General features: G+C 44.4%; 1 protein-coding gene across 6 annotated transcripts in view; it reads left to right on the forward strand.

The window, feature by feature from the left end:
* Window positions 1-221: 221 nt before the first annotated feature.
* LRP1 (LDL receptor related protein 1) overlaps window positions 222-21,673 on the forward strand; it is a 317,737-nt gene continuing 296,285 nt past the window's right edge. The window contains exon 1 of one of the 6 annotated variants that reach the window (XM_083729139.1): window positions 222-1,178. In XM_083729139.1, coding sequence (XP_083585265.1) covers window positions 1,079-1,178 — 100 coding nt within the window. In that variant the 5' untranslated portion in view covers window positions 222-1,078. The remainder of the gene's footprint in view (window positions 1,179-21,673) is intronic. The other 5 variants (XM_083729138.1, XM_083729137.1, XM_083729135.1 and 2 more) reach the window with 5 other exon arrangements.

Raw genomic sequence — 21,673 nt, forward strand, 5'->3', positions numbered from 1 at the left:
CTAAGACGCGCAGCATTTCCGCGCCCGGAGCACCTTTACTCCTTCCAGTAAATCCGAGGCCGCCCTTGGGGCATCCTTTGCGAGAAACTGCTGCTACGCGGAGTGCGAAGGCTTCGTCCCCACGTGCATCCTCCAACCCCTTCTGTTTCCGCTGCCCCTCGCCATAGGGTGATGGCTGCTCGGAGGATTAGGAAAGGAAGCAGGAGAGTCAGCAAGCCCCGTTTCTCCCGTTCCAGGAGCAAGCACTGGGAAGCGCATGCGCCTCCGGGCCGCTGCCGCGTAGTCCCCGCTTGCCGCCCCCCCGCCCGCCTGCCCGCCCGCCTTTCCATGGGAGCCCATGACGTCAGGCGGGCCGAAGGCGGCGCGAGCTCCATCAGGCGGCGGAGGCTCCTGGTGCGCCAGGCGGGCGGGCGGGCGGGCGGGCAGCGGGCAGGGCTGCTTTTCCTGCGTCCGGCGGCGGCGGCAGTAGGCGCTGGAGCAGCTCGTGCATAAAGCGCAAGCGGGGCGCCCCGGGCTTCAGTGTGTGCATCCTCCCTCCCGCACCACCTCCCGCTCGCAAGCGGGGAAGGAGCTGCCGCTCTCCGTTTGCCTCTGGATCCAGAAGGACCCCTCATTTCCCTCCTTTCTTCTCGCCCTCCCCGCTCATTCCTGCCTCTTTCCCTCTATGCATCATTCCTGGGCGCCTCCGATGGTCGTTGCCATTACCTTGCCTCGCATCTAGTGCCCCGGGGGCAGTGGGTTGCCGATTGCCCCCCCTCCTCCTTTTTCCTGCATGCAACCTCCCTTTCTTGCCAAGGAGGCCTGAAGCCCCTCCTCTCTCCCCCCCCCCCCCAGCCTTTGCCGCTGCTGGGCTCTCTCATCTCCTGGGCTGGGAGGGAGAGAGGAGGAGGGAGAGGGGCTTTTCCTTGCGACCCCCCCCCCGCTCTTCCTTCGGTGGATGTGGAAAGAATTGAAGACCCCTGGAAAGACAGGGTGAAGAAGGAGACCCAAGAAGAAAAGAAAGCGGTTGTAGCTGCGAGTCTTCTGTGGACTGTCTAGAGCGCTGATCTTATTTTTTAATATATATTTTTGCCCAAGCATGCTGGCCCACAGGCTAGAAGTGATGATGGGGCCCTTGCTGCTTTTGCTAGGATTTTTGCACATACTCGTAGGTTTCGCCCCTATTTTTGCCCTTGAAGGTGAGTTTAAAACCTTTTCTCCCTCCGTTTCCTCTCTTCCATGCCTTCTGTCTTCTCTTGAGTTCTGTTTAAATGAATGAATGCCAGTCTTTATTACGTTGTCTGCTTGCAGTTATCTTCCTCAGTATAAACAATAACACCCTCCCCCCTTTTTGCAGTAAGGGTAGCTCTTCCCAAAACGGTAATGGGTGGGTGGCTGGGTGGGGGAGATCGTTGCTCCTAAGAAATCAGCATATTGTTTGCAGTTTAGAACAAAGCTGCATCTTTTAAAATGCAGGGGCTGTGTGGAACGGGGTGTTGCATATTTGGCATTCATCACTAGCCTAGCCTGCCCCCCACCCTCAGTGCCTGCAAAATTCTGCCTGTTGTATGTATTACTTTTCAGGAGACAATGGATGCCTGTGCATGAATATATATGCTAATACAGGGATTGGATTTTGTATTATTTTTAAGGGGGTTGTGGTGAGACAAGGCTATAAAATTAAGACCCGCTTCTGTGAGATCTATTTCTTAATGAATTCACTTCACAGTGTTGAATGGAGGTAACACAGGAATGTCACCACACACACACACACACACACAGCCAGTGTGCAGCTTTAAAACACAACTGGAGCAAAGCTGTGCTGAACAGAGTCATGTTTTCTCCAGATCCTCACATTCACAGTTGTCTTTTTCAAAAACTGCACCTCCTAGTTTTACTGGCACATCCAGACCAGGGAATGCCAAGTAGTGGAAGTAGTTGCTTCATATTGAAGTCTTCTTCCATTTCCTTTCCTGTTTCAGTAAATAAATCATTTGCTCTGAGGTTTGCAGTGCCTCTGCGTTTCCTTCAGCCTCTTCTGCTCCATTGTCATCTTAGGATATTTTCGCTTAAAGATCCTACCTCTGCTGGCAAGAGAGCTATAAAATGGGGAGTTGAAAATCCATCTGTGAAATGACACTGTGCTGTGTGTGTAAATGACAAATCGGTCAAGTATTCATATTTAATTGACTGTCCTGAAGATGTAGCTGAATGCCCTCTGATACAGTCGGTTAAACTGGAGACATCCAGGCAATTTAAATGTGATGGAATCTTGGCTGTAAAAAGCATCTGCTAAATCAGTCTTCCCTGCCACCCCCACTCCCCTCGATTCCCCTCCAAAGCCAAAAGGAGGAGAGGCTGCACTGCGCCCTGAGTGCATGACATAGCAGATACTGAAGACAACAAGGTAGAGTTGAGAGAGGTACCATGTTTTCAAGCCGGCTTGGAAGAACAAAAAAAAAAAAAACCAAGGACGGGGTGCTTTCCCCTGGGGGATCAGGGCAGGAACACAGGAAGGTGGTGCTTGGGGAGTGGCTAGTTAGTTGCAAAAAAAGAAAAAGCCGTGGATCACCAATGTTCCTTAGGAATGTGATTATTTACTCTGCTGACATGGGAAATTTAAGCATGATGGGACAGAGAAGAGGCAAAGAGACTGCTTGCCATGCTTTTAGCTGAAGTGGTAGCTGCAAACTGGAGGTTTCTGTGGCTTCATCTCCCCCCCCCCCCAGCAAAAAATGATGACAGATAACGAATTAACTTAGCTTTGCCAACCCCAAACCCTCTGCATCACATTTTTCACATATTATTCATGCATGTGTGTGTGAGAGAGAGAGGGGGGGGGGGAGATTGTCATTCTTGAAGGGCTTGGCATGACATTAGTTTCTTTTTTTTAAGCCTTCCTTCAAAATAGACTTGTTTTCTGGGATTTCTCACTAAGTTTTGTTGTGCAAGTCATAACTTTGGGGCTCTGGGGTTTTTTTGGGAGGGGTGTTGAGAGTTCCATTTTGGGGCCCTTAGGCTGCTACATTTAAAATGTGTGTGCCATGCTGGTGGTCTTCTCTGTACTGTTTACATGTAACATTTTGAAGTCATTTTGTGGTTTAGATGTTATTCATGGCTATCTCTTCACTGAAGAGGAATTAGTGACTTCTGTAATGTGTAGGCACTGTGGACCAGTGGTTAGACACAACCATTGGCACAACTAATGACAAACTTCAGTGCATCTTGTGACTGAGCCATAATTGAGCAATCTGTCATTACTGCGTAGATTCAGAACTAAGCAGTTTCTCCTTTGCAGTTCTCCATTTTGACAAGTCTCTCTGGATGGCATCCACTTTCTGGGCTTGATTTTGAACCAGGGCTAATGAAAAGCAGCTTAGCCCTGGAATTAGCCCCCCCTCCCTCGCCACTCTGGTGCAGGCCTGCAAAGTAATAGGTGCTCCTTTGAGCATGTGCAGAGTGTGCTAGTTCCCTCTGAGTAAGTAGCTGATACAGAGGGATTCTGAGAAATACCTGCTAGGAGTAGGATTCTGTACATGCTTGAGTTTTTTTGAGTAAGCACTGCATTAACCTAACACCCCCCTCCCCTTTTGCAAGACGGCTTTTCAAATAATGTAACTTCCACATCAGAACCTGCCTTCCCCAATCCTGAGCATGCCTCTTTGTTTGTTTGGTCAGCTAGCATCTCTTTTGTACTTCTGATTCTACACGCCTTCAGACCTTTCTAGTCCAGTCCTAACTCACCTCCAGTGTAGACATTTGCGTTGCAGTCACTTACATATCTGACCCATCATGACTCTCTTTAGTTTTCCGGACTTTGTGTCTCCCTTTAGTCACTGGGGGGTCCAGTACTTTACTGGTGTACCATTTTTCAGTTGTCTGTTTGCTTGGCTGTTTAGAAGCTGGGGATAAGTAGGCTAAGTCATACTCTCAGTGGTCCCATTGGGATCAGTGGGTTTAAGTTACTCAAGTCTGTGGATTTTGACAGTGCACAAAATACCCCAGGCGTGTTTTGCAACTGGTGTTGGTCCAGGTGCAACCATGTGGAGATCTCTGGATGCCAGGTTGGCGAATGACATCTCCATCTGGCTGGCCCCTCCAGCTTTCTTCAGCAGCTAAGGAGAAGAGCTTATTTATTGCATTTATATCCCACCTTTTCCTCCAAGGAGTACATGGTTCACCTCCCTCCTCAGTTAATCCCTACAACGACCATGTGAGGTACTTTAAGAGGCTGTGACTGGCCCAAGGTCACCCAGTGAACTTCATGACTGAGTGGGGATTTGAACCCTGGCCTTCCAGGTCATAGTCCAACACTCTTAACCACTACACCACCCTGAATTCCTAGAGTACGTCTGCTATGGAACAGCTATATAAATTTAGTAGGCAAATAAATAAGGGAAAAGCAAAATGTCACTTAGAGAAGGCTTTGAAATATTTTCCTTGAAGCTTGAATTTGTTTTATCCTGGATTATTTTATTTGATGTTTTAATGTGTTGTAAACTGCTTTGAGATTTTTTCTTCAAAATATAAAGCGGTATTGAAATGATGATGATGATGATGAATAAAGCTCCTCGCAAAAAATAAAATAAAAGGGCGTCTAGACATTCTGTTGTGGCGAACATAACCCAGGTTCAAGGTGCCTTTTGGTGATTAGCTTGTATATCTGAGTTTCTAACAATGTATTTTGGTGGATCTACTCAGACCAACATTTGGTATCACCTTCTGTGCAGTTTATTTCTGTGGCTGTGCAATGCTGGATATAGAATTGCTGGTTCTCTTAATGCACGTGGAACATCTGCATCAGAATAAAGCAGAGCTTCCTGTAGCCAGACACAAAATATGTCCAATTATAGAGGGTGAACCTTAATTGAGATGGTCTGGAGTATAATGGGCAGCCACTGTGTGTCACAGGTGCGATAGGAAGCTGGGGTGGGGAGCAGTGTTATAACATGCCTGGATAGGAGCAGAAGAGCCTGCAGATGTGATATACATGAAGTATTCAGGGTCAAACTGACTGAGGGCTCATCCTTTTGTGCTGCATTTCTAGCCACAGACCTGGGCTTTAAAGCTCCATGTCTGAGTGGATTTTGTTTTTATCCTGGCACTTTCCCTGGGGAAACCTTCATTTTACCACTCAATTGGAGCCCCTGGCAATCTGGTTTTCCACGGATTGCCATTTGCTCCGATTCAGTGGTAAAACATGGTTTTCCCCAGGGAAAGTGCCAGGACAAAAATGAAAACTCAGACACGGAGCTTTAAAGTACAGACCAGTACCTGGAAAGCAGTGTGCGAAACTGAGCCCTCAGTTGCAGAGAACATGCTTAATATTCAGAAGCTCCCAAGTTTAGTTGCTGGTGTCTCCAGTTAAAAGGAGTCAGGTAGCAGGCATTGCTAAAGACCCGTCACCACAGGCAACCCAGTGGAGTCTACTGGGTAAGGTGGACCAATAACCTGCCTTGCCCTGGCCTATAGACCTGGTTACAGCATAAAAGTTGTACCCTGTACCCTGACTTAGCTTTCTCATTCTGTGCAGCTGCTGCCTTCTATCCAGATCCCCAAAGGCACACGCCTCCATTGTCTCCCAAGACAGACAGATGCCAACAACAGCAACAATACTAAATGTAGCACCACCCCAAGGCACAGATTGGCCAGCTGCATATGTTCTGTAGGGTACACCAGAGTAGCACCATTTCATTATTTGGATTCAACCTGTGGCACATACTCTCTATAAAGATCAGCTTTTATTGGTGCAGAGTTTTAGTCGGTGGTAGTATATATGAAAAACAAAATGTGGGTGGGCAACCAAAACTTTTCAGAGAGGTTTGGCTAGGAGATGTTTGGTGGAACTAGAATCTACTTTGCAAAGTATGGCAACCAACCTCACAACAAAAGTTCAGCAGGCTGAAGTTTCAGTGGCTGCGCCATTGGAAAGTTCCACCCATGTGGTGCTACGGATAAGGAGTATAGTTCACGAGGAACTCCTCATGTGTTGAAACCAATGTGGGAATGCTCCAAGCTCTTTTGTTTCTGTGTAGTTTATATAGGAGGAAAAACATTAGACACCTTCTTAGATAACGTGCGAGAGAGGAATACCTTTGTAGGGGAAGCTAATTTGCTTTCCCTTCAGCTGATTTGAAAAACCATTACTGCTTTTTTTGTTTGTGGATTTTTTAAAAAATGTGGCACGTTGTAAGGAGATACCTTGCACTTTCTCAGATCAGCTGTTCATCCTGTCTGATGTTGCCTACCCTAGTAGACAGCAGCTGTCCAGCTCTCAGTCTGAGGTCTTTCCCCATTCTGATACTTGAGTCCCTTTAACAGGGACTGAACCGGGGATTTCATGTATGCAATGCACGTGCTCTACTTCTGAGCTCTTGCCCTCCTCCCCACCCCACATGTTATCCCCTTTGAAAATAGGTTGGTGCTTTCCATTGGCTTGTAGAATCTTGAAAGCGAGCAGCTAATAGCTTCCATTTCTCCCTTTCTGGCTCAGCTTTTATAATTGCCTTGTAGCCCATTCCTAAGTTATGCTCTGCCAGCATACAAATGCTTAGGATAGATCTACCACCAGTTGTGCAAGCACTGTGTCACAAGACACAACATTGTGCTATTGTCACTCAGGCATTATGCTGGCACCACTGGAGCAATTAGCAAAAGTGGTTTCATGCTTCCACCATTTCTTCAGACATTTGTTGTAAAAACCTTTTTTAAAAAAAATGCAGTTTGAGATAGTCACAATTCAGTTGTGAGTGTCAGAATTTCACAATTCTGCCTTTTCACCAAGCCTTCGAAATCTGTAAGACTAATCCTTAGCCCATTTAGTTCAGTGGGATTTACTTCTGAGTCAGTGCTCTTATAATTTTGGCACATTATTGTTTAGGTATAGCCCTAAGTGTATCAGTTGCATGTGAGTTACAATCCCAACATGGGAGTGACCATAGCTCAGTGGTAGAGCATCTGCTTGACATGCTCAGGTGGTCCTAGGGTTGATCCCTACCATCTCCAGTTAGGTGCCAGGTGATGTGAGGGCTCTGGAGAGCTGCTGTCAGTCGGATGGACCAAGGGTTTGACTTGGTACACTTGTCAGGGAGCTGTGATTGGCTCCTGAGTGTACAATTAGTGTCGAACCCTCATTCGCCTCTGTGCAATTATTATGTGAAGTGGCCTTACAAGAGTATCTGATCTTGAGTCTTTTTCTGGGGTAATTATCCTCACATGGGTTTTATTTTGCATTGAACCCTTGAGTCTTTGTTTGCAGGCTGATTTATTTGTTGAACTATGGATTGCAAGCCCTTGTTTTCTGCTCTGTGGTCTTTATCGCTACAGGCTCAAGAATGGAATTGCCCTTGAGTGGACGCCACTAGGGAACGGGCCTTCTGAGAGCATTCTGGTCTGCTTTACTTTCTCCTGCTCTCTTGTTCTTCAGCTGAAGCATTGTAAACTAGTCTGGCTGCTGACTGCAACGGCTGCCGCCCAAACTCTTATATAACATGGGTGGGTAGGTGTGTGTGTGTGGTGGATTATTATATATGTGAGCTGAGCGATGTTATGGAGTGCTGCATGTTAGTACTTGTAAGTCTTCTGTGGCCCTGTCTCTGTGTTGTATGATGCTGTAGCCTTGGCTGAAGGGACACTGGGAGGTGGCCTAGTGAACCAAAGCTCTCACCCTGGTTGGTTGTATGCAGGGGCATTTTAACATATATAGTGGCAGACAACTAGCAGCCTGGAGATTCAAGCTAGGCCCCAAAGCCTTTCTGTCTGGGCCCTAGCAGAGGTCTTGTTCCCCAGGACACCCCTCTCCCCCTGCCACTCTCACGTGTGCTTTTTAGGCACCACAGTGGTCTGGTTTACACAGATAGCAGATGCGGTGATACATTTATTCCTGTACTGTACCACTTGAGACCACAAGTGGGGGAGTTCAATGACTTAATACTCCACATATTCAAACAAACACACTTCTTGCACATAGAAATCAGATTTCAGACCAGACGGTTCTTGCCTCACTTTTAACGTGTGGTAGGTGTTCTTTCTTTCTTTCTTTCTTTCTTTCTTTCTTTCTTTCTTTCTTTCTTTCTTTCTTTCTTTCTTTTGTGTTCAAACATGCTGTTTCCACTACAATCAGTAATGTAATCTGGGAACAGTAATGTAATCTGGGTACCTCACTCTTCATTGTTGTATCTACAAGATATGCTCTAGTCCAGGGGTAGTCAACCTTTTTATACCTACCGCCCACTAATGCCTCTTTCTTGATGGTAAAATTTCCTTACTGCCCACCAGTGCTCAATGGAAGGAGAATTCAGCTTGTGCCATAGAACCCCCTCCCACCCACCTAGAATCCTGAAATGCCCACTGGTGGGCGTTAGGGACCAGGTTGACAACCCCTGGACTAGACTGTCAGAATTTATTTAATAAAATTGTATCTCACCCTTCCACCAAGGAATTCAGGGCAACTTACATTGTTTCCTCCATTGGTACTCTCAACAACCCTGTGAGGTTGTCCAGGCTGAGAGGCAGAGAGAGAGGTGTCTGTCACAGTGAGCTTCATGGCTGAGTGAAGATCTGAATTCTGATCTCCCTAGTTATTGTTCAACACAAATACTCTCTTGCTGCCCACATGCATGAAGCGTTTGAAGTTTTTCATTTTTCTACTTTCAAGCATGATATAAAATTTATGAAATGAAATAAGATAAAGGGTTGGTAGCTGTGGGAGATAGAGCTTCAGTTGCAGGTTGTGGTGGTGGGAAAAGGAGTAAAGGGCCATTTGCCTGTGTCACAGCTCCTGCAAGAGTGAGTCTGTGAGTGGAGCCAAGCTTCCTAGGCCTAGCTCAGGTCAAGTTTTCCCTTTCGCCCATTTCTTATACATGCCCTTCTTAACCCAGGAGGACATGATAATCTCCTCCCAATTTTCTGAGTACTTGTTGATCAGTTCTTCCCTGATGGTGAAGACCAGATCCAAGATAGACGATCCCCTTGTTGCTTCTTCCACCTTCTGGGAGAAGAAAGTGTCAGTGAGGCAACAGAGGAATTTGTCGGACCTTACATTCTTGGCAGAGCTTGAGTTTCAACAGATATTGGAGAAATTGAAGTCTCCCATGACTACTATATCTCTCCTTTTTGAATGTTTGGCAATCTGCTCTAGGAAAGCATCATCCAAGTCTTCAGCCTGGCTTGGCAGTCTTTAGCAGATCTCCACAGTAAGGTCTCTGTTTTTCTCTTTCCTACATTTTCTACCCACATACTCTCAGTCTGCTTTCCATGGTGCAGGTCATGAAACCTTGAAACTTGACATTTTCTCCCAATCATGTTTTGGGAATAAACAGCCTTGCAAATAAAACAATGTTAGATGGGCAGACTTGTGATGCATCCATTATACCTCTGAATACCAGAGATGTATCTCGGGGGCAGAGTGATGTTGTGCTCATGCCCTGCTTGTGGATATCCTGCCATCATTTGGTCAGCCACTGTGAGAACAGGATGTTGAACTAGATGGGCCATTGGCCTGATCCAGCTAAATACAGTTGCCATGTGAAATATATCTGCCAGGCTAGATTAGTTGTTGTGTGACTCCCATAATTTTAGCATTCAGACTTCAGCAAGCTTTACTAGGATGGGAAGAGGTATAAACGTTGATGCAAATTCACAACACCTCTTTAAAGGATAACTTGTCTAGCTTGTAGAATGCTATTATGGACTGAATCCCTTAAAACACCCACCCACCCTGTGTTTTATATTGTTGTTTCTGAAGTGTTTCATTAATTAATAAGAGTTGTTGACAGAATACACCCACTGGGGAAAAATATTTAGTGTTTATCCATGTTTATTCCAAGATTTTGACAACTACAGTCAAACTATAGTAGATGTTTATACCTGTACAGAAGGTAGGAAGAGAGACAGGAAGAATACTAGAGATCAGAAACGTCTTATTCTTTCTGGAGAAGTGCCTGCCTATTGTCCTTTTCCTATGCCATATCTGAAAAAGATATTTTCATGACAGAGACCCAGACTGCAAATGTTGCACCCATCGGAGGGAAATATTTAATAAGAAACTAAACAACTGATCACTTCATAGAATCATAGAGTTGGAAGGAACCTTGGAAATCATCTGATTCAATCTCTTGCTCAATGACAGGAATCTTTCAACTGCAGCTTCCCTGATAGATACTTTTGCTTAAGTACCTCCAGCAAAAGGGAGTTCCCCCCCCACCTCCCCCACGGCAGTCTGTTCCTCTGTGAAAACTGCTATTACCCCTTGGAGGTGTCTCCTAATCCAGCCTTCGCCAACTTGGTGCCTTCCAGCTGTTTTGGACTGCAGGTGTTTTAGTCCTAAACGGCTAGACAGCACCAGGTTGGCCAATACTGTTCTAATATCTGGTCAAAACCTCCCACTTGGATTTTCTGCCCATTATTCTAGTCCTGTCTTCTGGAGCAACAGAGGAACAAGTCTTCAGATATTTGAAGCCTGCTATCATATCTCTTTTTAATCTTCTCCAGGCTACAATATACCCACCTGCCTTCTAGTGGTACTCCCAAGTCTGCCTCCCCAGGCTGATTACCTCACACTGCCAGTTGTAGGGTGTACTTGTACATTATCTCTTTAAATTATAATCATAAAAATAGGGGGGGGGGTCAAAGAAGACCCTGGAATATCCATGGGGATGTGGCCTTGCATAGGTGCATGGGGAAATGTACATCTGAGTATGTCCAGGGCACCAATATGCCATCTATTTTCTCTGTGATGCTTTGGCAAGGTAAAATGTCTTTTGATAGTGCAAACATAAGTCCTCTGCAATCCTTTGCAGAAACAAGCCTCTACATTTTATCCGCATGTTGTGGGATACAGTTTGAATGCAACGATATATTCATTGTGTGACAATCCCGCAAGAGTGAAAGTTAGTGTGACTGTATATATCTGCAGAATGTTGACCCAGGAAAGAAAGCAGGCAAATAATTAAAAAGGGTGGTAGTAACATGCCCTGCTTCGCTCTGCTCTTGGAAATCCTGGAAGGCTCCTAGGCTTTGGTGTAATCTGCTGAACTCTAATGCTTCCCTAGCCTTGGGGAATATTTGCACTGTAAACATATATATCAACCTTATGTCATTCTAATCCCCACTGCTTCCTCCAGGTAATCCAGAAGATTGCTGGTTGGGTGAAGATGCTGAATATTCTATATAATCAACCTTCCTCCCCGAATAATAACAATAACAATAATATTGTATATGCTGCTTACTACAAAAAACATCTCAAAATGACTTACATTTTTTAAAAAAAAACGCCATACAAGTATCAAATTTAAAAATACATTAATAACTTAAAGTGCTCATCCTGCAATAACATAAAAAGGGCACATCCTACCCCTTCCAACTAAAAGATAAACACAAATTGGGAGCAAAGTGCCTGGATGAATAGGAATGTCTTCACCCTGTCCCTGAAAGCTTATAGTGATGTCAATAGGCTCATCTCTCTGGGGAGAGCATTCCACATTTGGGAAGCCACCCCTGAGAAGTCCTGGTTTCATGTTGATGCCCTCTGTAGCACCCTCAGTTTATGGGGCTCCCTGGGAAGAAGCAGTTTTAAGTTTGTAGTTCAGTCTGTAAGAGCTCCTGGTGCGTTTTATTGCTCTGCTCTTGCTTGATTCAGTGCACCCCCCTCCAATGAAATCTTTCACTAATTGAAAGCCGTCCTTCTTTCCCTTTTCACTCATTGCAAAAGGCTGCTGGATTCCTGTGCTGCCTTAGATTCTCTTGAAGTAGGGTAAGCTGGGGTAGATCCAGTAGGCAAGCAGAGAGATTTCTCTCTCATGGAACAAAGGCCTCTTTTCTCATATAACAAAAATCAAATTGCCTTGAGAACGTAAGAAGAGCCCTGCTTTCTCCCTAAGATGGCTGTTCTCTCTCTCACTCTCTTGCTCTCGGTTTGTGTGTGTCTGGAGTAAAAATTCCATCATATGCTGCACACACTTTTGCAGTCTAGCTTGTTACAGCCCAGACAGGTTTATTGTGTTGTCTACTTTGTTCAGGAGCTCTGGAGAACTATGTTGGTAGAAGTCCACCCTAGACTGGGGGGCCACTAGGGGGCGCATTGGAAGATGGCCGACAAGACCATCTCTCCGACCCACACGGGGTAATTAAGAGGCTGTTATGGGAGTAGGCAGCCTCCCTTGTTGCCCCAAGGAAATGGGGAACACTGCTTTTGCCTGCTGTGCTCACCCCCTAATTCAAAAGAAGGGGGTGAGGGCCCTAGGCAGAATGCCCCCGTGTGGATCTCGGCTCTCCTGGACGCTGTCTCTGATCGCGCACTAGCTGCAGCAATTTGGAATAATTAATTACAAAAGAAGCAAATGCACATATTTAAAGTGAAGAAGGGAAGTGAAGTCTGCTAATTTAAGTGACCTCTGCGAAAGAAGACGACGGGCTGGAGAAACAGGAATATTTTACGATGAAGATACACCAAAGGCTGGGTATGTTGACAACGGGACTGAATGGGGGGACGGGACCTTTTTTACTTTCCTTCTATGTGATTTACAAGAACCCCTCCTCATTAGAATCGTCGGTTGAACTGACCCAAGCAGGATGATTAAGGTCTGTGTGGAGATAAACTTTAACCAAAAGTATGCTTTATGGAGATCGAGAAGCAATAAGAGCTTTTGGAATGGCGCAGCAATTAATTCGGAGTCGCCATCTTGCCAAAGGATTTATAGCCGGGAGGAAGAACGGACTTGTTTTCAGACTGCATTCCTAGTGAATCTCCTCAGAGGTTTTGAGAAAGGAGGCAGATTGGTGAAGATTAATGATGCTAAGATTGTTTTGATGTATGGAAGTGATGTTATATGGAAAATGTCTGGATATGGCTACTGGATAAAAAAAAAAATATCCACGCAGGATTACAAACTGTTCTAACCAGCTTGCGGAGACTATCAGAGGTCACAAAGAGAAAGGAAAAATATATGAAAATAACAACAAGAGATGTGGAAAAATAATAAAAAAAGGACTGGATAGTACTGTGAACATCATAAGGTTAGATTTGTGGACATTAAAACAGCAGTAAGAAGCAAGAAGTTGATTGGATCCCCTTCGGAACTTGAAATATGGGTACCCCCAACAAAAATTTAAAATTCGGCTGTATAATTTGGAATTTATGTAATTTGGTTTGATTTGATGTGATTGGTCGGTTAATAAAAAAATATTCTTAAAAAAAAGAAGAAGTCCACCCTGGACTTGAACCCATCATCTCCTGAATCAGCCATCCATTGCCACAACAATCACTACTTTCATCCTGCCAATTGAGATGCCTGTCCCAACCTAATTGCATTGTGTGCTGTCAAAGGAACAGAACAACTTGTCCAAGAAAAAAGAAAAAGACTCTCATGAGCAAATGGTTGTAAAAACTGAGTTCTTCCTCATCCCTGTCCTCTTTTGGGATGACATGAAATTTCACCATTTCCCCCCTGACATTTGAGCAATAGCATTTTCATCACAGGAGGGGTTTGCAAAATCGTCTGAATTGCTTGCCATTTGCGTGTTTACCAGATGGAGATAAAGATTCCTAAACATTAGGAAAGTATTTCAATTGTTATATTGCAAGGGGGAAGGACATTTTTTGGTGAAATGCTGGCTGTATACTGAGGTGATCTTGTGTGACTCAGTCCTCACACAATCAGACCTGCCCCATTGTCTTTTTGGAGGTCCAGTAGAAGTCCTTTGCAATGTTATCATCCATTCCAACTTTTTATCACCAGCAGGGTTTCCCTCTTGCGCAGAAACATGGTCCCCTAATCTCAGTTGGGCCCCAGTAAAGTAGTGAAATCAAAGGAGGCTAAGAGATTGATTATGGCAGGGGGTCCCCAACTTTTCCTAATCAGAGAGCACATATGGAAGTTTAAGAGACTGGTGAAATTTAAGAGGCTGGTTTAAGAGACCATTTCACAGAAAGAAAAATTGGTGATTACCACCCTTCACAGCAACACACCTTCACATACCCTGAAACAAGTAATATACAGTTAACAACAACAGAAAGGTAGACCACAGCATCCCACTCACTCACCAGAAAATTATGATTCTTACCAAAGTTTGTTTCCTTCCACCTGGTTGATGAACTACTAATGCTGAATAGAAGTGTGCAAGTCAGGGGAGCCAAACTTTTAAGGCACATTTAGGCTACCCATATGTCAGGAAAATTCCTGACATGTCCTGGTTTTTGGGTGTAAAAATGGTGATGGAGGAATTTTGTCAAATGGGCAAAATGTCGGGAAAAACCCGTATGTATGGCAACACAATGGAAAAAGCAGCGGAAACAGCTCCAAAAAGCTTTAAATCACTATTTTTGGGCTCAACAATTTTGGGGTCTTCCTAAGAACAACTTTGTGGGCTCAACAACTTTATGGGTGTCAGGAAATTTACCATTTGAAGTATGGCAACCCTAGGCACATTAATAATAATAAAAAATTATTATTTATACCCCACCCATCTGGCTGGGTTCCCCCAGCCACTCTGGATGGTTTCCAACAGAATATTAAAAACACTATAAAACACCAAACATTAAAAACTTCCCTAAACAGGGCTGCCTTCAGATGTCTTCTAAATGTCAGGTAGTTGTTTATCTCCTTGATATCTGATGGGAGGGCATTCCACAGGGCAGGCGCCACTACCGAGAAGGCCCTTTGCCTGGTTCCCTGTAACCTCACTTCTCACAGTGAGGGAACTGCCAGAAGGCCCTTGGATTGAGATTTTTGAGTGAGTGCTATGGCTGCTGCTGCTGTGTCCCTTCTCCCTTAGATGAGGCCATCCATCTAAGGGTGTGTGAGCAAGCACACACACTTTGCTTTTCTAAGGATTCTGAGTAAAATAATTTGAGGTTTGATTAGTACATCGAGATGAAAGAGGAAGTGAGCAGCACCATCACTTTTCAAATTTCCTTCTTCAGTTCTGTGTACCTTTCAAGGAATGAAAGGTAGCCATCATCACCACCTCAAGTGGGCAGGGATTGTGGAAGTGGGAGGCTTTGTGGGCACCATGGCAAGGCCCCAAGGGTGCCATGTAAACTATCTTATTACACATTGATCCAGGTAGGCATGCAGGCAAGTGAGTTGGTAGGCTGGTTGTTGGTGGGTTAGTGTCATGAAAGAATCTGGAAGCAGGATTTCTTTGAAACAGGCATGCATTGTTAGATACAAATTTCCTTGGATCTTCGGATGGGTGTTCCTCCAGAGAGTGTTCTTTCGCTGGTAACATGGCAAGTGTCCTTAAATTTAAGCAACAGAAGTAGTCTTGAGACTTTTCCATCTGAGCTTGTGTTTTGTGGCTAGGTTTTAAGCAGATATGGAATTATTGTAGATTTTTATAGTTTTTTGGGGGAAGGAGGAACCACAAACCTCTGTCCTAAAGTTTTGATAACCCACAAATAGCCTTTGGTGGAGATAAATGTTTCTGGGCAAAAATAAATGCACTAAAATTAGGGTAGACAAGATGCTGCTGACAGGAAAACAGTCCTGTATTGATGAGCACAAGGGAAGTAGCTATGCTAATAAATAGCTTCCTTCTGTATCTCCCTACTGTATCTCCCTTGTGGGAAGGAGAGTATCTGAAAAGTCACTTTCTTACAACAATATGAGAGATCAATCTGCCCACTGTCCTTCTGCTCACTGGTTCAAATGACATCCTGTTTATCTTAATATTTCCTGTGGGATCCTGGAGTCTCAAAAGAGTTCAGCGCTTTGGGGGTAAGAAGGGGAGTGGGAAATGAAACAAGGAATTTGAAGAGTGCATGGAAATTTAAAAAATTGGTTTTCCTTTGCAAGTCTTCCCCTTTTTACTTTTAGTTGCAAAATAAAATGCTAAAGGGTCACCTTTCTTTCTTTCTTTCTTTCTTTCTTTCTTTCTTTCTTTCTTTCTTATTTATTTATTTATTTACATTTCTATACCACATGACACTGGATTTTGATGTTACTTTTCTGTTCCAGGCCATTGCTAAATGATTAGCTTCTAAATTACAGGGTGTATCACACATCACAGGAGCAACTTGAGTGAGATGTGTGTTAGGGCTTTTCCCACTTTTTCCCAGTAGGTGTGAAGAATCTGAACTGAATGAGTCAAGAAATGACTGCTGTGGTAGAGATATTGTACTGTATTTCCCCCGTGCTCAAAATGCAATATTTGGTTTTTGGGAAAATGTGATTCTTCCCCTGTCAGTTGCTTTTTCACAAATTAATATATGCCTATAAGAACCTAGCCTGTGTACTTATATTTATATTAATCGTTTGTTGAATGGCTTGCCAACAATATAAAAAATATGAATATAAATTAAGTTTTAGTAACAAGATTTCCCTTTCTGGTTGCTTAGAGGCAGTTCTTAACTTGCTGCAGGCAAGTAACTACGGGTAATTACAAGCCCAATTTAACTGACTTTCTTTAAAGCAGAAGTGGGCAGAATGTAGATCTGGATATCCAGCAGAACTCTGGTTGTTTTGCAGATCAGCAAGAATGTCATATTCCCAGTTGATCAGCTATAGTAGCGACAAAAGTAACCCCCGCCCTACGAAATATACTACTAAAATTTAGAAAGCCTATGCTGATCAGGAGTGCATTTTCTTGTGTGTGGAATGCTTGTGAGCTCCTTTCAGTTCTGGTAGCCAGAACAAAGTCCTGCGCACAGAATTCTTTAATTCTTTACTCTATCATTAATGGATCTTGGGCTTCTAGCAGAAACCCATAGTAGGTCCAGCAAGCTGTAAGTCTGCCTATCCCTGCTTTAATGGACCTTAAGAGCCTTGAGGACTTTTAAATCAACTCCACTCTTCTCCTCAATTGGATTTAGCATTGGCGTTAAATCATGGCTGGCTTATGTATGTCAGTAACCTTACATATGAAATGAGCAAGCTGTCTCTATTTCTCTTTTTAAAAATGTTTTGCAAAAATGGTAACCTTACAGTTTTGGTGAAAAATAAGACGTATGGAGTGGAAAGACAACACACCAAAATAGCAGGGATGGGGAAGTGAGGAATCCTTTTTGGCTAATGGGGAATTGCATCTGGAAGCAAATCCACAAATTGCATTTGCAGCCAGAGTGTGTGGCATGTGTCTGCTCATGTGGGTGCTAAAATGAGGAATTAAAGCATTTGTTTTAGGAACATAGGAAGCAGTGTGTGCAGCATTGTCTACACTGACTCTAGGACTTCAGACAGAAGTCCTTCCCAGGGCTACCTAGAGATATTGGTGATTGAACGCAAGACCTTCTGCCTGCCTGAGATATGTCTCTTTCCAAATTCTTGATGTGGAAACTTTTCTAACCAGTTCTACCAGGACACACATACAGAGTGAAGAGAATAATTGACAATTCATACCCCTCACCCTGAATATAAAACTCTTTTCAGGAAGGAATTGAGAATGGACAAACTTTTTTCATTTCTACCTACTCCCCAAATCCTGGTTAACATTAATGTGATCTTCATTGCGCTCCCTTCGAGTAACCAGAGAGAGGCATGTCTTCTTAGCCTCATTTTGCTTCAGTTTTCTCCAGAAGCACTTCCACTGGAGTCAGAGTTGGGTGAAACATTCTCCACCCCGCCCCATCATTTTTCTAAAAAAATAAAATCGAGCACTATTTTCCAGCCTTCAAAGCTTGAGCCTTGGTGCCCTGTCATAAGCCAATACATGTTACCAGCTGTGCAAAAACAGAGCTCCACCCTAACAGGAATGTGATTTTGGCTTGTCTCTCCACATGTTCTTCTCTTCCCAGCTCTCTCTTTTTTATGAAGTGTTTTCCTGTGACGAGGGATATCTCTTTCTTCTTCTCCTCTCATTTAGCTATCCTGACCTTCTTGCTTGTCTCACAGCCTGCCCTGATTTGCAAGGACAGTACAGTGGTACCTCGGGTTACATATGCTTCAGGTTACATACGCTTTAGGTTACAGACTCTGCTAACCCAGAAATAGGACCTTGGGTTAAGAACTTTGCTTCAGGATGAGAACAGAAATTGTGCTCTGGTGGCGCGGCGGCAGTGGGAGGCCCCATTAGCTAAAGTGGTGCTTCAGGTTAAGAACAGTTTCAGGTTAAGAACGGACCTCCGGAACAAATTAAGTACTTAACCCGAGGTACCACTGTAGTAGCATTTTGGTTGCTAGAGTTCGTGGTCATTGTTACCTAGTCTGTGCCAAAGTAAAAAACAGCTACGCACGGTCACCCTACTTTCCCATTCCCCCTCAGCTTGTCACGTGGACCTGCTGTAGATGTCATCTGGTCATTGGACTGGGCAGTCTGAAGTTTCCCTATGTGTGTGCTTATCCCTGTGTGTGTATCACTGTACACACATTCCTTCCAGGAGGTTTACATCATACACGAGTGACCAAGCAGTATCTTAACAGTTTTTTGAGGGGGTTTTCTGCTTTAGGGATCAGGCCATACATCAGATAAGCATTGCCCAGGGTGATGATTAAAACAGATTCAAATTACTGATGCCTCCCCAACATGCACATTTTTGCCTTAAGCTTTAGTTGACAATTCCCTGTGAGTAGCATCTGTGGTTTAAAGCAGGAATGGCCAACTGCTATAGAATGTGGAGCCACTCCATTCTCTGGAGAGTAGACTTGGAGCTGGATCCTCCGCTGAAATGGAAAACCTTCACCAACACACAGTGCAGCCAAAGGGAGATAGCAACAAAATATAGATCAGGGATTGTCAGGGCATTCTATTAATCATTTGAAGTTTCTTTTTCAGTCAACACAGTCACCTAGAAAGTCTTCCAGAATCTTCTTTCTTGGTTCGGCTCATCTGTTGGTGAATTCCCATGTAGGAGTAAATACCTCACCCATTCCAGTTCTGCTTAAAATATTTATTGAAGAATTAACATTACAGATTATATAACTACTGTCTTAAGGAAAATAAAGTAAAACTATTTACTGATAGTTATTCATCCTCTCTGTTGTTCAGCCGCTCTTCTCTCCTTCAGAGCACGTCTAATAAAGAAGTCGGTTGCTAAGGAGACCTTGTTGCTGGGAGAAAACATGTTGCTAAGGGCAAAACCATGCAATGATCATTTCAAATTGATTTTTAGATTACACTAACATTGGATGGGGAATCTGTGGCCTTCCAGATGTTGTTGGCTCATATTCCCATCATCCCTAACCACTGGCTAGACTGGCTGGGGCAGATGGGAGTTGGCATCCAACAACATCTGGAGAGTCAAGGGTTTAGCATGCCTGGTGTAGAGTATCTTGGCCTATTAAAATTTGAAATCATCCTGATATGAGTGAGCTAGCAGTAAATCAGACCGTGCAAGCAGGAGTTAACTTTTTCTTAGCAAGAACATTATCTGCACAGACTTGGCAGAGTGTCAGGCCTGATGAGCACAGCAGCTCATCCCTGGTAGGTTTTGGCCCATGCATCATTGCCAAGACTGAAAGCCCCCCCCCCACTAGCTAAGCTCCTGGGTTTTCCCCAAGCAAGCGGAGCCTGCATGAAGCCAACCTCTTCTTTACCCTTTTCATGCCTCTTCTGGTTCCGGGAGATGGGGAGGAGAGCTTGTCGCAGCTGGAGGGGGAGATGCCTGTGACTCTCCCTCTCCCTCCTCCCACTCATCTGCCTCAGCTTCTGCCTCTGATTTTGGACTTCTCTCTGCCACACACTCTCCCAGCTCACTAAGCCCGGTTACCTCTTCAGCTTCTGACACCTCCTCTTCCATTTCCTCTCCCTCTGATCACTTATTGTTGTTCCACGACCACTCTCAGGGCTGTGAGCCATCCTCCCCAGCTGGTTCCTCCCATCATTCCTCTGCATCCAACCAGTCCCTTTCACATCCTACCCTTTCTCAGGCAGGTGGTGAGCAGATACCCCTACCACAGCTAAAATTGCTCCTGGAGCCAAATCTGGTGCGTGGGGTGCCTATTGGCCATCCCTCGACCTTGGGTCCCTATGTGTTCTAGCACTACAATGCCCATTATCCCTGACCACTAGCCAGGTTGGCTAGGAATGATGTGAGTTGTAGTCTACCCACATCTAGGGATGCAAGTTTGAGAAAGGCTGGCTTTGATCCTTTATAGCCTATCAGTCTAAAATGTGATGGATGCCTGTTGTTTACTCTCCCAGGGTTTATCTTGTCAATTGTCACACTCTTTCCTCAGACCACCCAACCAGGCACTCTTGTCTTGGGACATGGGTGCATGGTTGCCATTCTCAGTCACGTGCCCTGTGGAAGATCCACCTGACTGTTCATAGTAGCCCCTTCCTGGGTTCGATTGTATGGCTGAATGATGGAAATAAATAATTATTTTACAGTTTACACTGCTGAATGCCCTATTGTGTCTTCGTTTAGAAGACATAAGAACACTTGGCTACTGTAACCCAAAGACTGCTGAAACAACATAGGAACTGTGCCGACAATACCTAGTAGGCATTCTGGGCTTGGAATGGCCATCTCTGTATTTTTTATCAGGGATGGCTAACCTGTGGTGCGTAATTCCCCCCTCAAGCAGCCCCCCCCCCCGCTTCCATGCTATGGAGGCTACCACCAAACAGTCCAGCTTCAAAACTTATCCTTGCAAACAGTAGGTTCAGATAATCAGTTCCACCTCCATTATTGCTATAACCAAAGTACTGATAATGTGGTGGTAGTAGTGACATATTCATGTAAATTTAAAGCAGTTTCAATTTTAAAGCATCATTTTAATTTCCAAAGAATTCCAGGAACCATAGAGTTTTTAAAGAAAAGTATTTTAATCACTGAAATCCCTGTCTGGGTAGTCATGATGGTTATGCTGACTTCCTTCTACAGTATGGGCGTACACCCTAAGGGGTGATTTCACAGCTGTCATGTTTTGGACACGCTCCAGGCTGGGCTCTAATTCTGCTGGATTCTTAACATTCAGTGGCTGCAGAAGTCATCATGCCTTGGATGGTGCTGAGAAAAGGTTTTCTCGGTCCATTCTGAGACTTTCTGCAATATCATGTTCCTGCCATGCAGGCTCTGTGTGGTTCAGCCTGCTTTGCTTGCACCAGAAGAAGAAAGCACTTTGGTGTCCTTGTAGAGCATGAGAGAGAGAGAGATACTTTTTTGTTTTTGACTGGTATGAATCATGCTGTTTCTGTCTTGTCTAACATCTTCTCTGTGCTTGGTCTCCTCCTAGGCCGAGCATGGGGAACCTTTGGTCCTCCTTTTTTTGCTGAACTCTAACTTCCATCAGCCCCAGCAAGCATGGGCCAAAGATGATGTGAATTGTAGTTCAGTGACACCTGAAGGGCCAAAGGCTTATAACACCTGTTCTAGGCCCTGCAGTCACAGGTGGGGAGAGTGCTCTCATGCTTGGGTCCTGCTCAAGGGTTTCCCAAAGGCATCTGGGTATTCTGTTGTTATGTTCATCAAACAACCCAAAGTAGTGGGACAACATTGTGGGGTGGATGTGCCTGGAGGGTGGCAACATGATAATGATAATATGAAGAGACATAGAAGAAGGCAGATCATCTTCAACAACTCTGGAAAAGTAAGAGCTATGCTTTTAGAGTTGGATTTACTAACAAGATCTCATGTTCAGTAGTGACTATTATTTTAAATCACTTGCATGTCTTTTGTTAAATGGTAGCATTCTGTTTTTGATTTAACCCTTCTGTACTTGTGGGTCCAGTGCTATAGTCAGTATCAAAACACAGGGCAGCAAGGAAAAGCGGTGTCACCATCACTCAGGGGAGAGGAGATTCTCTCCCACCCCAT

Source organism: Podarcis gaigeae (assembly GCF_964106915.1).
Source record: "Podarcis gaigeae genome assembly, chromosome: 2".
NCBI lineage: Eukaryota > Metazoa > Chordata > Lepidosauria > Squamata > Lacertidae > Podarcis > Podarcis gaigeae.